This window comes from Barbus barbus (assembly GCF_936440315.1).
Source record: "Barbus barbus genome assembly, chromosome: 5".
NCBI lineage: Eukaryota > Metazoa > Chordata > Actinopteri > Cypriniformes > Cyprinidae > Barbus > Barbus barbus.
In genome coordinates this window covers 30,473,163-30,490,539 of record NC_136733.1, presented here as the reverse complement: position 1 = coordinate 30,490,539, position 17,377 = coordinate 30,473,163, and the positions used below count along the sequence as shown (strand labels likewise).

The 17,377-nt window shown below is 36.4% G+C and overlaps 1 protein-coding gene across 1 annotated transcript; it reads left to right on the top strand.

The window, feature by feature from the left end:
* The first annotated feature begins 689 nt into the window (after nucleotides 1-689).
* aifm1 (apoptosis inducing factor mitochondrion associated 1) lies at nucleotides 690-16,604 on the top strand. Its single transcript, XM_079417290.1, is given in 20 exon segments — nucleotides 690-841; nucleotides 2,954-3,015; nucleotides 3,017-3,088; nucleotides 3,463-3,562; nucleotides 3,687-3,713; nucleotides 7,256-7,543; nucleotides 7,657-7,722; nucleotides 8,320-8,474; nucleotides 10,968-11,098; nucleotides 11,234-11,324; nucleotides 11,512-11,596; nucleotides 11,697-11,773; nucleotides 12,860-12,968; nucleotides 13,131-13,238; nucleotides 13,499-13,587; nucleotides 13,702-13,842; nucleotides 13,944-14,086; nucleotides 15,490-15,614; nucleotides 15,733-15,923; nucleotides 16,019-16,604. Coding segments are annotated over 20 exon segments (2,220 nt in total). The 5' UTR covers nucleotides 690-753; the 3' UTR covers nucleotides 16,091-16,604.
* The last annotated feature ends 773 nt before the right edge of the window (nucleotides 16,605-17,377 follow it).

Sequence of the window (17,377 nt, the reverse complement as noted above, 5' to 3'; positions counted from 1 at the left end):
CAATTAAAAACATTTGGAAAAACAAACAAACTGCCATTACTGGACAAGATAGCTTTCATATTTTGTGTCTTAAATTAATGACAGATAAATTCTATTTTATTCTATAGCCTATTTCTATTGAACGTGTTTAATCTTTGGTGATTGTCAGCATTGGTGTGAATTAGCCTTTATATTCTTGCAAACATCCTTTTAGAATTTCAGGCTGCATATAAAAAGTTTGTGCTCTCTCTCTATATATATATATATATATGTGTGTGTGTGTGTGTGTGTGTATGTATGTATATATATGTGTGTGTGTGTGTGTGTGTATATATATATATATATATATATAATTATATATATATATATATATATATATATAGATATATAGATATATATATAATTCAAGTTATAAGTACAAAAAATGACTGAAACGCCAGCTGTAATAATAAAAATTTAAATCGCTTGCCTCTGCACACCTGTCTCTCGTCATACGACCTATTGCGTCGTTAAGGCGTATCCTACATATAACCAATCGTCTATTGAGCAACACTGACAAATTGTAACTGACAGAAACACTAACCAATTACTCTATAATCCGTCAGTGCCGCAACCAATCAGTGCAGAAAGAGGGTGGGCCGTCAGCTGAAACCGGAAGCGCCTGTCAGAGCTGTGTGACCTGAGAAGATCTCCGGGTCTTGTGCTAGAGCTGCACGGTGAGCGTTGCTCTGAACTTCCCCAGTCTGTCTTTCCGAGAAGCTCAGCAGAGCTGCGATGTTTAAGTGCAAGACAGTATGGGATAAACTGGGTCCGCTGGCCCGGGCCTCATCCACACTGTGTCTGCAGAATGCAAGGAAATCAGGTAAGTTGAAAAAAGCGGCAGAAGTTTGTGGCTCTGCTAATCACCTGTGAACTTCATTTCTAGCAGAAAGGCTTGCACAATTTCTATGGAGACACAAGTCCAGGCGCCGGTTGGGTAATGGTCCAGTTTGGTGCGTACTATGGGGTGCCGTCCAAATGCTAGGTACTTTATTTGACCGGGTAGATAGTTGAAACAAATAAGACACACTTAACTGAATTGAGTAACGTTAGATAAACACTATTGAAGTTTCATTCAGCACTGCGGTCACGCCGTATATGCAAGCATATGGCAAACTAACTCACAGAGTCGCGCAGTTTAATCAAAACTTTTATGTGGGAATTCTGTCAAAATTATTATTAGTCACGAACACGCTGAATGGGTGAATGCAGGACTGCACGAAGAGTTGCAGTAATTTTGGGCCAGGGTCGGTGAACATCACACACTTGTGGCTCTGACTGCTCCACGACGCTGTCATTCAACTAACGTTAGTTAATTGTATAGCAACAGATTATTTTACAGTATTGACAGGACTATAACTTCCCCGCTTGTTACACAGGTACTCACCAACTAAAGAAAACAGATATCAAAATGTTGATTTTAAATATTGGTTAAGTACACTTCAGATTTAAAATGTATAATTTTTCCGATACAGACTCATGAGAACCTAATAAAAATATTCGATTACAGACATATTTACAGTGCTCTTCACTAATATTGGCACCCTTGGTAAATATGAGCAAAGGCTGCTGTGAAAATAAATCTGCATTTTTTTTTTCATCCTTTTTGTCTTTCATTAAAAAAATTCACAAAATTCCAACCTATCATTGAAGTAAAACAATTTAAAGTGGGGGGAAAATCTCATTGTGAAATAAATGCTTTCTCTAGTTCATGTTGGCCACATTTATTGGCAATTGCATTTTCCTTGAAACCCTCCTGAACAACATGTGGTGATGTAGGGGCTGTTTGATATATTTTTTTCTGGTTTCTGACCCCAAGACTCAACTAATCTCTACAATTCTCCAGCTGTGATCCTTGGAGAGTCTTTGGCCGCTCAAACTCTCCTCCTCACCGTGCATTAGGACAATATAGACATGTCCTCTTCCAGGCAGATTTGTAACACATTTAGTTGATTGGAACCTCTTAATTATTACCCTGATTGTGGAAATGGGGATTTTCAATGCTTTAGCTATTTTCTTACAGCCACTTTCTGTTTTGTGATGCTCAACAATCTTGTTCTTCACATCAGAACTATATTCTTAGTTTTTACTCCTTGTGATAGATGATGGATGAAGGGAATTTGGCCTTCGTGTTCCTCATATTTAAAATCCTGTGGAACAGGAAGTCATGGCTGGACAATTTCATGCTCCTAGTCACCCTGGTGTGCTAAAAAATGTAAATATGAATGGGAATATACTTAGAGATATTTTACTCATAAGACTTTCTAGGGGTGCCAATAATTGTGGCCAACATTCATTGGAGAAAAATGTATATTTCATCATGAGATTTTCTCCCCACTTTCAATTGTTTTACTTCAATGATAGGTTAGAATTTTTTGAGTGAAAGATCAAAAGGATTTATTTTCACATCTGCCTTTGCTCTAAAACAGCTTGTAACCCACCCCCCACCCCCATTACTTAGAATGTGTTTTGTTAAAAAAATTCCATTTCCCCATGAATGAAAAAATGTCATTCAGTTTAACAATAGTTTCTATAGCAAAAAATCTTGTCAGGCATATTAAGAACAAGAATCATTAGATTCTCTATTAGATTCCTAGCCCTAACCTCTATTTAATACTCTATTTAACTCTATTTAATACTCTATTACAGTGCAACCCCAAATGACTAATTAAGTGTAATTTTAAATCTTTGCCAATATCCTTTGAATCACTAGGTTTTCTTATTCATTTATATATTTAAATAAATGTTGTTTCAGTTTTTAAATTAAAATATTTGTTACGCTAGATAATGAAGCAACATTGTTTCACCCATATTTTGACATTTTATTTTCACAGCAGTTGTTTAAAACATTAAAGTTGACATTTTACCCAGATGTTGCATTTAAAATGCTGGGTATATAAAATAATTTTATAAATGTATATTGTTTTTATGATAGTGCTGAGACATGGGAGAAGGTTGGAGATGGTTCAGAATGCCCAGATGTCATCAGGGCCAGCAGGAGGGGGGTGGCGGCGAAAACACACTGTATTACGTCCTGATTGGAGCAACATGTCTGGGGGCAGGAGTTTATGTAAGTACCCCTTTATGATTGGCTTATTTATCAGTCCCATGTTGACAGTGTAAAATATATATATATTTTTAATCAGATGTTACTGCTCGTGTGAATTATGTTTATGTTAATTTATATGAGCATACTCAAAAAAACATTGTCTGTCAATTATACAAGATATACTAATATACAATATATACATACTGTTGCGTTGCTATGACCTATCAGTTAAACTGTAGGTTGGTAAAAATTATGTTAGATGTGTGCCATACATATAACTGGTATTAACATGTAGCTTTTTTTCTTAGACTTTATCACACATGAATTTTATATTTGGTGAAGCAGGTTAATAAGCTGATTCTTAGATTGTTGTTTATTGGTTTGTGTGCTTAAAGGCATACAGCACCGTCTCAGGGGACAAAGAACGATATAATGAGCGTATGATAGAAATTGCCAGTAGACCAAAACAAGGGCCACAAGCAGCTAAGGCTGTAGGTAAGTAAATACACTCACACACCAAATAATACATCACTGGTCTCATTTAATTAGCAGTTTTCATGTTGTTTCAAATCATATATATACAGTTCAATTCAGTGGTATGTTGTCTTTTGTATTTCAGCTGAAGTTGTGGCAGAATCAAAAGAAGGTGAGTAGTTATTTCTGCACTCCGATGAAAGTTTTTTCTCTATCTGTCTGTCAATATGTGCACATCATTCATAGCCTTACACACAGAGCACTGCACTCCCTGTGTATTTGCTGAATTCAATGCAAAGCTTAAGCCTTATTTTATATTTGCCATTTATCTGACAACATTGTCATTTTAATTATTTAAAATTCTGATTTGATTGGGAAACTAAGATAAAGACTTGATATAAGTGATGCAGTGTTGTTGTGCTCTGAGGTCGTATGGCTGTGGTTGGTATCTCACTGGTGCACATATGGGTGTTAACATGCACAGAATGTACACTCTCAGTATGTAATGTTTCTTGGAATTCTTAACTCTGCTCAGTCTGAAAAAGGGATTAACAACCTGAACATATTAAATAGTATATTACATTATATTATGTACAATGATCAAGTCAGCTCCAAATTATTTGCCACGAAAATAGCCAAGAAGGAAAATGGCATGGCATTAAAACACCAAACAACCAACCCTGCATTTGATAACTAAGAAATAAATGCATGCAGCTTCTTTATTACTTGGCAATTTACTAACTATAAACAAGTTTTCTTTTTTAATGCCTGAAAAAGTATCCATTGCATTAGTTCAATTCGTTCAAAAACCTGATGCATTGTGCAGGCCTCGAGTGGTATGAGCTCTTAATTTATTAATATGGTCTTTATTCATAACAGCTTACTGCCATTTGTCTTCTCTAAGTACATGTACAGTGATGATATACTTATTTTTGATTGCCACTAGGACTCTACTAAAAATAGTTTTAGCATGCTAGTTCAGATGAGCATGCAACACTGGACTAGTAATTAGGGAAATGTTTAAGATCAATAAATGGATAACCTCTTGGTATAAACAAATCTATGGTTCTTGTGATGAGTTGTGCATGTAAAATGCATATACACTATCGTTCAAGTAAGATAAAAAAAAAATAATAATATTTTTATTCAACAAGAATGCATCAAACTGATCAAAAGTGACAGTAAAGTATTTTACATTGTTACAGAAATTCTATTTCAAATAAATGTTGTTCTTTTGAACTTTCTGAACAAAATATCAAGTTTCACCAAAAATAAGCTGCATAACTTTTTTCAACATTGATGATAAGAAATGTTTCTTGAGCACAAAATCAGCATATTAGAATTATTTTTGAGGGATCATTTGGCAGTGAAGACTGGAGTCATGGCTGCTGAAAAGAAGTAAATACATTTTCAATAAAAGAAATTACATTTTCAAAGTTCTTTTAAATTGTATTAATATTTCACAGTAACAAATAAATGCAGCCTTGGTGAGCAAAATGAGCATAAGAGACGTCTTTCAAAAACATAAAAAAAATCTTACCAATTGCAGCATTTTGAATGATAGTGTAGATGTGCCTTTACTAATATACAATATACAACAGCAGGAGTTCCAGATTTGGACTTCAAAGTAAATATGATATGATTTTTTTTTATCCAGGAAGTGTTTTGTCATAGATCAACCAGCAGCTTCTAATGAAACTGAAGAGAAAGTCAAACATATTCAGATAGTGCCCCGTGGGCTATACATGGTCACCATTTCCTGTTTAATTCCTCAATACAGTATAGGCTGTAATAGAAAACTGGTCAAATGTACGTCACATTAAGTTGTGCATGCTTCTTGGGACACTGCACACTGCATGTGACTATTTAATGTTCCTATTAATTGTCTTTTGCATTGTTTTAATGTTGTCTGTTACTCTGAGAACAGTTCTGCATTATATGCGCTTTCTTCTAAATAAGTTTAAAAAGCATCTGCCAGGAATTGTAAATAGCCCTTTTCACACAGTAATACAATTAAATTGGCGTTAAATTACCGGAGCGACTTTACTGGTAAATTTAAAGAATGCGCTGTTCACACAGGCAACGACGTTCTGTCTTTTTTCCAGAAAAACACCATTCGCACACAGGTTTCAAAGAGTAAGCATCTTACGTCACTGTATTCTGAACTCATACATGCTCATACCGGTAATCTTCATTCTGCATTCACACACAGCATCATTCTTTCAATTTACTGGTAATGTTACAACTTCTCATAACAGTAAATTGCCGGAACAAATTTGCCGGTATTTTTGAAAAGGTCCTGTTCACACATGATCTCTTTACGGCAATTTACCAGTAATTTTCCAGTAAAGTCTGTATGTGTGAAAGGGGCTAATGTAAACTGTCAGCCATCTTTAGAATCGTCACTGTGACCTTCCACTTCTACTCATACATGATGAACTGTCTCCACTGTCAGGCGTTTGACTGTGAGCATTTGTTTTTGTGTGACTGCTTTGTGGGTAACTCCATTGACATTCCTCACCCAATCACCTGACTATCCATTTGTTTTTATTCTAAATTCACTTACTATGCCTTTTCAAGTTTAGAGGGTAATATGGTACAAACTGTATCAGAGTTTCTTTCGGCCATTGGGCCAAAAATGGTTGGATTGAGGTGATGTTCTATGAAGTTCTTTCAATGTTGATGGACATGCCTGCTGCTTGTCTTGTCTTCTTCGTCATGTTTTTCATTTGTCAGTTGTGTATTTTGTGTCACCAACCAAACATTTCTACCACATTTACACCACTATTTTCTCTTCTCCATTTTCTGTTCGTCCCACTAACTCTGTTGTTTAGAAAAAAAAGCAGTTTTGTCTTGCTCATTATCTTGCTTTAACTTCTTCATTGATGTTAAAGTGTTTGGAAAGGTTTTAGATGGCTAGGCTATCCATTTGTCTGGATTATCTGTCCTGTCCTCCACTTGCACAATGAAGCTGATGTTTTGGAGAAACTCTCATCAGGACTTGCTCTGGATCAAATTTTCTGTTGGACTTTTTGATTGGCGCTGACACATGGACCCAGCCTCAGATTCACCTAGCAGCTACGAGTGTTTACAGAAAAGCGCCAAAGAGGAGCTTTCAGTTTTTTGAAGGTAGATTCTTGAAAGGAGATGAATGAAAATGTAGAGAAGTCCAAGAGAATACTCCAGAGAATTATCCATCATGATAGTCTCTGATGTGCAGACACTATTTCAGAAGATATGATGCTCTTCATGATAACATGGTAATCCTCAACAAAACATGAAGATCCTGTCATAGAAGATTTTGCAACTAAGGCAGAAAGTGGAAGAACCCCCTGATACCTTAACGTTCACCCATAACTTAACCTTTCCTCATGTTTGTATCCTTTTTTTGTCCTACAAATTCATTCCTGATCCTTTATTTTTCAGTTTTTTCACTGGATGAACCTACCCCAAATGAATCACTCATACAACCCATCAAAGTATGAAAATTTTTGAATCTAGAGCAGTGAAAGAAATGTTAGGGGTGTTTTTCGTTAAGTCAATTATCTATTCATAATCCTGCTTTAGATGCTGCACCTCTGGAATCTATCCCCGAACCATCTTCAGAGCCAGTTAAGAGTGGTAAGAGCCGAAGAATATAGAGCGGAGGATTGTTCTGGTGCTTCTTCTGTTTCAGTCAAACCTTTATGTGTTTTGCTCATTCTGTGGCATTAGAGCCTGTTGCTGAAGAACCTACTCTAACAGAACCTCCTGTTGAAGAACCTCTTGTAACAGAAGCTGATGTGAAGTCCACTGAAACTGAACCTGTTGCAGAAGCTCCCGTAACTGAACCCGTTGTAGAAGAACCTGTAACAGAACCAATTGTAGAAGCTTCTATTCTGGAACCCACAGTGGAAACCCCAATAAGAGAGCCTGTCGTTGAAGCCTCTGTAACGGAACCTGCTACAGAAGCTCCAGCAGTTACACAGAGTGAAAAGCCCTTAGCTCCTGTAGTTGAGAGGGGTAAGCTTGACACAAATGCATGGAAGTACATTTTTTTTATTTTCAGAGGAAAATATTTTTGGAAACTGAGGTTAACGTCTTTACTCTCCTCTTACATCGGGATTAAGAAACAGAGCCTACACCTGTAATCATCGCTGAGCATGTTCCGGAGGCTTCGTCTGTTTCTGAGAGTGGTAAGAGTCCAGTTTTGACTGGATGGGAATCAGTTTAAACATGTTACCGATAAAGATACAGATAATTACTTCATTCACACATACGGACACCTTTTTCAAAACTTTCCATTACTACACTTTTGATTTTTATGGCTACGTATGCTCTTTTTTTGAGTTGATTTATGAGTTATGTCTTGGCCTGTCTTAGATTTGGTTTTTTGTTTTTCATTTGTTTTTCTTGTCTGTATAAATCACATTGTCCTCTTCTATTCAAGGCCTTATATTTTTCCCACTCAGTTATTTCATTCCTTTGAATGGTTGTTTTGTGTGACTGTTGTAATGCTAATGGCTAATGCTAATGGTACAAAGTCACACACTTATGACCAATTTGCAGCAACGTTTCCAGATTACTTGAGGTACAGCTTGCACTAATATGACTATAAAATGCTAATCTCTCCCCTCATCTAGCGCTGTGTTCCTGAGATCACTCACATATTCTTGTACAGATAATGCTATGTGCATTCACTAATTCGATGTTCAGGTCAGGTTATTCATAAACGCTTGTTTGTTTGTTTGTTTGTTTGTTTGTGTGTGTTTGTACTAACTATCTCTTTATTTAACCAGCTGCAGTTTCTAAAGCAGCTCCTGCTGCTGAGCCCGTTGAACCCACTGCTGCTCCCTCGGATGTCCCTGAACATGCTCCCTATCTGCTGATTGGTGGAGGCACGGCTTCGTTCGCTGCAGCTAGGTCCATTCGGGCTCGTGACCCTGGTGCCAGGGTGAGTCTGTCAGTTTGGTGGCAGTTTGGCAGAATTACGATAAAACATGTAAAATATTGTAATCATCAATGCTTAGAACAGGCGTTTACTAGGGCTGGGTGATATGGCCAAAAATAAAATCATGATAATATGTGACCCTGGACCACAAAACCAGTCTTAAAGGTGCCATAGAATGGAAAACTGTCTTTACCTTGGCATAGTTGAATAATAAGAGTTCTGTACATGGAAATGACATACAGTGAGCCTCAAACACCATTGTTTCCTCCTTATGTAAATCTCGTGAATAAAAAAGACCACTGAAAAATAGGCGAATCGGAACATAACACCGACTGTGACGTAACAGTCGGGATCACTAAGTTACGCCCCCAACATTTGCGTGTACCCGCCCAAGTTCTAGGCCAGCCAGACCTGCCTAGCCGAATCTTCAGAAGTTCTGCAGGTATTGTGAAGAAATACGAGCAAGGACAACAGCGAAAATGGCAGATCATGGAAATAAATGTTATGTTCCAGGCTGTGCAGGGGATGTGAAGTGCAGGGATGGGTTGGTGTCTGTATTCAGAAAGCCACGGAAAGCAAAAAACGCATTCTAATAAAATATTGCGAGCCACAAAAGGCACATGGTTCACTCCTTGCTAGCTGTAGCCTGTTACAGTACATAAGATTTCACTTACCACATAAACAGAGTAATGAGAGATGCCTGAGGATGATGGCGAATGATTTACAGATCCTGAGCACCACTGACAAGCATCTGATCTTGTAAAATGTGTGGTAAGTACTGCCGTTCCATAGTATAAATAGAGTACGTGCGATCGGGAATCTCGAAAGTGAAAGTAAAACGCGATCGTGCATTCCAAAGCAGTTTGTGCCCAGCATATAAATAGCGACTGCCTGCATTTTATTTACAGTATAATTACCTTACGATATAACTTCACAAGAAAGTATTGAAATATATATTTTCCCTATGTTTCCTTCCTGTGAGTTACTGAAATGAGCCGTGCTGTGAAACAGAGTTCAACATTATTATTCATGACCCTTCCAAATAAGCCAATAACAGACCGTTTCATTCTGGGGAGAAATATTAGGGTTGTAAATGGACATGTAAAACTGTTTCTGGAGAATTTTTGCCCTTACCTACCTGTTATGTAGATATCAGAGAACAATTTAAAATATTGTATCAATGCATTCTATGGCACCATTAAGTAGCATGGATAGATTTGTAGCAATAGCCAACAATACATTGTATGGGTCAAAATGATAGATTTTCCTTTTATGCCAAAAATCATTAGGATATTAAGTAAAGATTATGTTCCATTAAGATATTTTGTAAATTTGCTACCCGTAAATATATCAAAACTTAATTTTTGATTTGTAAAATGCATTGCTAAGGACTTCATTTGGACAACTTTAAAGGCAATTTTCAAATTTTTTTGCACCCTCAGATTCCAGATTTTCAAATGGATCTCGGCCAAATATTGTCCTATCCTAACAAACCATACATCAATGAAAAACTTGTGTATTTAGCTTTCAGATGATGTATAAATATTAATTAAAAAAAAAAAATTGTATGACTGGTTATGTGGTCCAGGGTCACAAATTATTCATATCAGTTGATATCGATAATTATGAGGGTACATTTCAAATCTTTATTTCTTTCAAATTGAAAGGCAGATTTTTGCTCCTACATGAAAGTTGTAGAAACCAGACCGTTAATTGTGTTTTTGAACTACTCTTTATACCCAGAACATGACAAATGTTTTTGATTTCTTTACACTTTTCTTGTCGTTATTTCTTAAAATAAATATCTTAATACAAAAATTAATTTCTTAGTTTCTGCATGTTCGAATGAGTGGTGTTATTTCAAATCTTGAAACAGGTTTGTGTTGCTGGACTTTGATGACGTGTATCTTTAATATTAATTTTTTTTTATCTCTTAGAAATTGACTTTTGACAGTAGCTTGAGCAGACATTAGTAGTAGATTTGAGTTAGGATGCAGATGTGAATTGATGTTCATTATCAAAAACAGTAACATCTGTAATAATGGTATTGTACTCATGTAGAAATGTATTTATTCTGACTGTTTGAGTTTTATTCTAATTAACCATTAGTCTTTCATAGTATCATACATTGCGATAGCCACAGTTAAAACCACAGATAGAGTGCCTCAATACCGTGGTAAAAATGTAACTATATGGTTTCTAGGTATTTGTATGAAAAACAGTAGTCTAAATACATTTAAATGCACAAATGCTATATAGCTTAATATATTTAATACATCTCTACATTAAAAATATAATAAAATTGTATATGAATTTCCCACATTTCTGCCACAATACTGTGGTGCAGTTAGTGTTACTACAGTAAATCCATGGTAAATGGAGATTTGTAGATTGAAAAGTCCTCTGATTGTATCGTTGCGCAGTGTTTGTTACATCTGGCTTTAAACTAGTTTAAATCAAAAAGTATTTTTTTGTTTGTGAATGTTTGTTACACAGGTGTTGATTGTAACAGAGGAGTCTGACCTGCCCTACATGAGACCTCCTCTCTCTAAAGAACTCTGGCTCTCCGATGACCCCAAGGCCATTGAAACACTGTGCTTCAAACAATGGAATGGCAAAGAGAGGAGGTGTGTGTCAGAATTTTCCAGACCACATAAGACCAGACCACACACTAATGTACTGGCTTTGTTTCAGACCATTGTTTCAGAATGGGTTAATTTTGGCTAATTTTTGTGATATTTATTTATTTATGCTTGTTTTAGCATTTACTTCCAACCTGCCTCGTTCTACGTCAGTCCCGCGGATCTTACTAAAGTGGAGAATGGGGGTGTGGCTGTGCTCACGGGCCGTAAGGTGGGAAACTCTGACATCAGCAGCTTGTGTTACAGCGAAGCTGTGCTCTTAATTACATCCACATGAAAAATGCTGAAAAATGCTGAGGTCACACGAGAGGAGAAAATGTTTTATGGATGCATAAGTGTGTGTGGATGAGTTGTCCTCATTGTACCCCCGTGTGTGTGTGTTTGTACCCGTGGTGTAGGTGGTACACATGGATGTCAGAGGAAATAAAGTCAAACTGAGTGATGGTGCAGAGATCTCATATGAAAAGTGCCTGATTGCCACAGGTAAAATGCATGTATAATATACACATAAACAGGCACAGAGGTGTAAAATCTATTGCTGACTGTCCTATAAATATAATATGTGTGTGTGTGTGTGTATTAGGTGGGGTGCCTAGGAACCTGCAAGTGATTGACAGAGCAGGAGAGGAGGTGATGAAGAGGACAACCTTCTTCAGAAAAGTACTTTTGTCTTACTGCACATTTTTGGGTTTTTGGACAAGCAGAATTAAACGGTAGTGTCCAAATGAGATCCTCCATTGGTATGTTAAAGTCAACATGAAATCAAATTTAGGAAAACAGTTTGATTCATCAGCATGCAATACATCATTTAGACACTGAAAACGTTCCTTATCAGATGATGGATAAAGTCCTTCCTCATGTTTTTTTTCTTGCTGAATACCCTATTGTTTTTAAACACTTCATATGCACATCAAAGGGTTGTGAATGTGGTTTTATGTTGACAGAATCAGATTATACTTCAATCTACAGTGTCAGCATAGTGAAAAATTCAAGCCAGAATAACATGTTTGTTTTTAACCAAAGGACTATAAAACATGAAGCAGAGTGTACAATTTTACAACCATCAGTGTTGTTATATATTAGATATTAGCATTCTATATGGCCACAAATTCTATATCTTGTTCCTGCAGTCCTAGAATAGTGGGAATTGGAAATGGAATGGAACGCTCTAATTCTCATGTGTAAAATATTTTATTCACTTGAAATTGCTTTTTGATGCAGTCTCTCTGTTGCAGCAAATGCTGCTCTTTTTAACTTTGTATTCATCAAAGAATCAAATAAAAAATATAACATGTTCCAAAAAACATTATGAAGCATATTAAATCAGCATATTAGAATGATTTCTGAAGGATCATGTGACTCTGAAGATTGGAGTAATGATGCTGAAAATTCAGCGCTGCGTTACAGAAATAAATTCTGTTTTAAAGTATATTAAAATAGGAAACCAATATTATAAATTGCAATAAGATTTCACAATATTACTGTTATTTCTGTATTTTTGATAGAATAAATACAGCCTTAATGAGCAAAAGAGTCTCCCTGAAAAAACATTAAAAATCTTACTGATCCCAAACTTTTGAGCGGCAGTGTGTATATATATGTGTGTGTTTGTGTATGTATGTACGCATGTGTATATACTGTATTACTCATATACACACACACATGTATTTTTTATATATATATATATATATATATATATATATATATATATATATATATATAACCTTCATATGTTCTTTTTGGTAGATTGAAGATTTTAGATCTCTAGAGAAGATCTCCAGAGAGGTTAAATCCATTACCATCATTGGTGGAGGTTTTCTCGGCAGCGAGCTAGCATGTGCCCTGGGTCGCAGATGTGAGTCCCAACACTCAGCTTTCATTCATGTATATGTGTGTGTGAGAAATAAGAGTTTTGAGGTTCTCATGTTTCAAAGGGTGTTTTTTTTTTTTTTTTTTTATAAAAATGCTACTGACTACTCCCTCTCTCTCCTTTACCTTCCCCTTGCTCTCTCTGTAGCCACTGACCTTGGTTTTGAGGTGATCCAGATGTTCCCAGAGAAGGGCAACATGGGAAAAGTACTGCCTGAATACTTGAGTAACTGGACCACTGAAAAAGTCAAAAAAGGTGAGAGAACGAATAAAGGACATTTGCTTAAGCAGCCCGACATTGGCTCAACAAATACTATGTGTTTTGTGGTGGTGGGGGTGGGGGGGTAGGATTAATTTCAATGACGGTGTTTGAGGAACCTGTCTGAAACGTTTTGTTTTTCTTCCTAGTTCAATTTATCACAGGAATGGTTTCCTTTAGCTGTAAATGTCCAGATCAAATGTAGGTATTCTAAAAAAGTTTAAGCTAACCACAGCTAACCTTTTGACCATTCATAGAGGGTGTGAGCGTAATCACAGATGCCGTAGTGAAAAATGTGAGCTACAAAAATGACAAATTGGAGATCAAACTGAAGGATGGACGACTGGTGAGTCTGCTGTTCCATCAGCCAGTCATAACCTGGCCTGATTTTCTGTGTGCTAATTACATTGAAATATAGTTATATTTTTGTGATTTGTTTTTTATTATTTTGTTGTTTTAGATTAAGACAGACCACATTGTGGCAGCAGTAGGTTTGGAGCCTAGTGTGGAACTTGCCAAATCTGCCGGGCTGGAGGTGGACTCTGACTTTGGAGGGTACCGTGTTAATGCTGAGCTTCAGGCTCGCTCCAACATCTGGGTGGTATGTAGGGCAGAGGGCTTCTTCATTTTTCAAAGGAACTGTACTGGGTCTGATTGCATCATAAATTTTAAAAGGAAGGTTCTTCAATGTTTGTGTTCTAGGCAGGAGATGCTGCATGTTTCTATGACATCAAGCTGGGCCGTCGGCGTGTAGAGCATCACGATCACGCGGTGGTCAGCGGCAGACTTGCTGGAGAGAACATGACTGGAGCCAACAAACCTTATTGGCATCAGTCAATGTTCTGGTAACCACATATCTTCAACAAACACAGATTTTAATTAGGGCTGTCAGTTTAACGAGTTAACTTAATTAGTTATGAAAATAATGCGATTTAAAATATTTTCTTAGAATATTTCATACAGTTGACTGTTGACAAATGATGCATGGCAACAACTCCATGAATGCAGTTATGCCCTAAAATTCAAAATATTGGTGCAAAAATGCCCCTGTATGAGTTTTTGTCTCACATTTATATCATACGATAAGCGAGAGGCCTATCACGCGACACGAGCAGGGAGAGCAATATCACACGAGTGCTGACTTTGTCCCGAATATCACGAGTTTAAATGTGATTTATACAACAGCTCCATAAATAACTTGATATTTTGTTATATTTGAAACACAATAGTATGTGTTTTTGCTCCGTTTTGCTGAGAACATATTACCTATAAAGCCACAGCAGAATTTGTTGTGCATCTCCGAGCAAAAGTGGTGTTTAGTTTCTGAATAATTCAGCGTTTTGAATGAATCGTGTGAACCAATGATTCAAAGGCCCATTCATAAAGAGAGCCATTTACTTCATTCCTGAATGAATCAGCCGTTTGAACGATCGAATGAAGACATGTACCGCCACCTGCTGGCAGATTTAATTTTCTTAGTTAGAGTATCATTTCATAAAAAAATAAATAAAAATAAAAAACATTAAAGGCATAAGTCACCCAAAAAAACTAAAATTCTGTCATCAATTACTCACCCTCGTGTCGTTTAAACCTTTCTTTTGTGGAACATAAAGGAGGTATTCTGAAGACTGTTGGTAACAAAGCTGTTTTAGTTACCAACGACTTTCATTGTATGAACAAAAAGATGTTTCTCATTATCTTTTCATGTTAGGCCATTGTAGCCTAAATGTTTGTGTAGCCTAATAAATTTTATGTTGAATCAAATAAAATATTTCTTTCTAAAGCTACAATTTGTAATGTCTACTTGATACTTTCTCATTTAACTCAAAAATAGCTTTAAATAATCTTGTGTGGGTATTTTCACAGTCAGATTTATTTTGCGATTAATTAATCAACACATGGCTTGCTCAGTTGGGGACACTTAATCTCTAGTGATTATCGTCAATTTGATTTAGCAGATACTATTTAAACTAAACTGATCTAGACAATGACATCTCTGAACTCAATGAAACGCCTTAACTGAAAATTGAGTGTTTAATCTTATTTTTATACATTACTGACACGCTATCCTCCGATTTGATACTGTTAAGTGCTTTGACACAATCTGTATTGTTAAAAGCGCTATATAAATAAAGGTGACTTGACATCATGTAATTAATTAGATTAAAATTTTAATTGAATGACGGCCCTCATTTTAATGTATTTTTAATTGCGTTATTCAGCACTCACAATGTGTTCTTGTCTTCAGGAGTGATCTAGGTCCAGATGTAGGATATGAAGCCATCGGTATAGTGGACAGCAGTCTGCCCACTGTGGGAGTGTTTGCTAAAGCCACAGCCAAGGACACACCAAAAGCTGCAACCGAACAATCAGGTACACAAACATTTAGATCGCAACTATTATGGAATTGTGGATTACCACTTCCAAGGTACCATCAATAGCAGAGTACAAACAAAAATACACACTAAAACAACATTTTCTCTGTTTGCAGGTACCGGAATCCGTTCAGAGAGTGAGACAGAGGCAGTTGCCGGGGCATTAAAGGCAGAAACAACGGCCACTCCACCTCCTACCCAGCAGAAGGAGGATTATGGGAAAGCAGTGATATTCTACCTGAGGGATCAAGTGGTGGTCGGTATTGTACTGTGGAACGTCTTCAACCGAATGCCCATCGCAAGGAAGGTGAGCAGATATATCACTCCCTTTCTCTATCTATCTTTTTTCAGTGTTTCTCTGAGAAAGATTATTAATTTGTTGTTTTGTCTGTTTATTTGTAGATAATCAAAGATGGAGAACAACATGCAGATCTTAATGAGGTGGCCAAGCTTTTCAACATTCATGAAGACTGAACTTTCATTCCTCTTTCTACTCTGTCAAGGACACTCGGTCCAAATCTATGTGGAGTGAACTTGGGAATAGACACACACACACACTCATACACTGAACAAACACATACAGGCTTACACCAGCCTGTCCTCTGCCATTTTGACCTCGAAGTCTCTGAGATCAGGAAATGCCATGCTGACTCCAGGCTGCAAGATGGCACTGTGCCCATGGATTGTATAAAACTGTACCACTCAATTTTCTACTGAGGGAACTCTGTACCTGTTGTTTGTATTGAAAAGTTGTGCTGTTGTTTTTTTCTGTTGAGGTCAGTAAATGTTTATCTCACTTCTTGAATGCATCCCTTCCTCAAACACCTCAAAATCAGACCGGATATCCACTTCCATTGAATAGTTGGATTTTGAATAATACAAAACCAGATGAAAGTTTCTCTTGACACCTGGTCGCACAGTGTTTTCTGCCTGCATGATCAAAGCAGCTGGTACAAATGAAGACTAAATAAAAGTAAATTATTTTTGATTGTCTCCAAATTTCTCTGAAGACTTGGTGTTTGTTAAAACATTTTCCAACACAGTAATATACAGTGATTTATTTGGCCATTCTAGAAGTCAGAGGAATTTACCAACCCTTTGCCAAGTGCAAGACACTGAATGCCTGTGTGTCAGATATGGGTGTGACCCTGAGGCTTTTGAGATGCCTAGAGAAGATGCGATATGTTGAGGCTCATTAAACCTATGATTGCCTGCAAACATGTTCCCTAACGTAGCCTTGACACATTTTCTTATGCATCAGTGCTCTGATATACAGGTCAGAGTAATAGCAAATTGCTCATTCTGTCTTTCTGCTGAGTGATAGTCATAGAAAAATAGCTTTTGATGTTTGAAATATTTTAATGTCTTCAAATACTGGGAAAGTATTATTTTTTTTTTCCAGAAAAAAAAATAAGCTTATATAAATGATATATATGATTTATATATAAAATAATAATATATACATTTCATTATTTTAATTTATTTTTTAATAATTGATAAAAGAACCGGCTGATAAGAATCATTAATAGTGCATTGGACTGCTCTGGTCAACAGAGGTGGACAGTAGTGAAGTATTTTTACTTAAGTAAATTTAAAAATAATCTAATTTATCAGTGTTTTTCTTTGGAAAACTTTACTTCATAAGCATAGTGTCATACTCTTTACTGCACTACATTTCATCAAAATAAGTTTTGTTGCCTTTAATACTTCAGAACATTAAAAATGTACTACTTGTTCTCAAGTAAATCTTTGAATTACTTT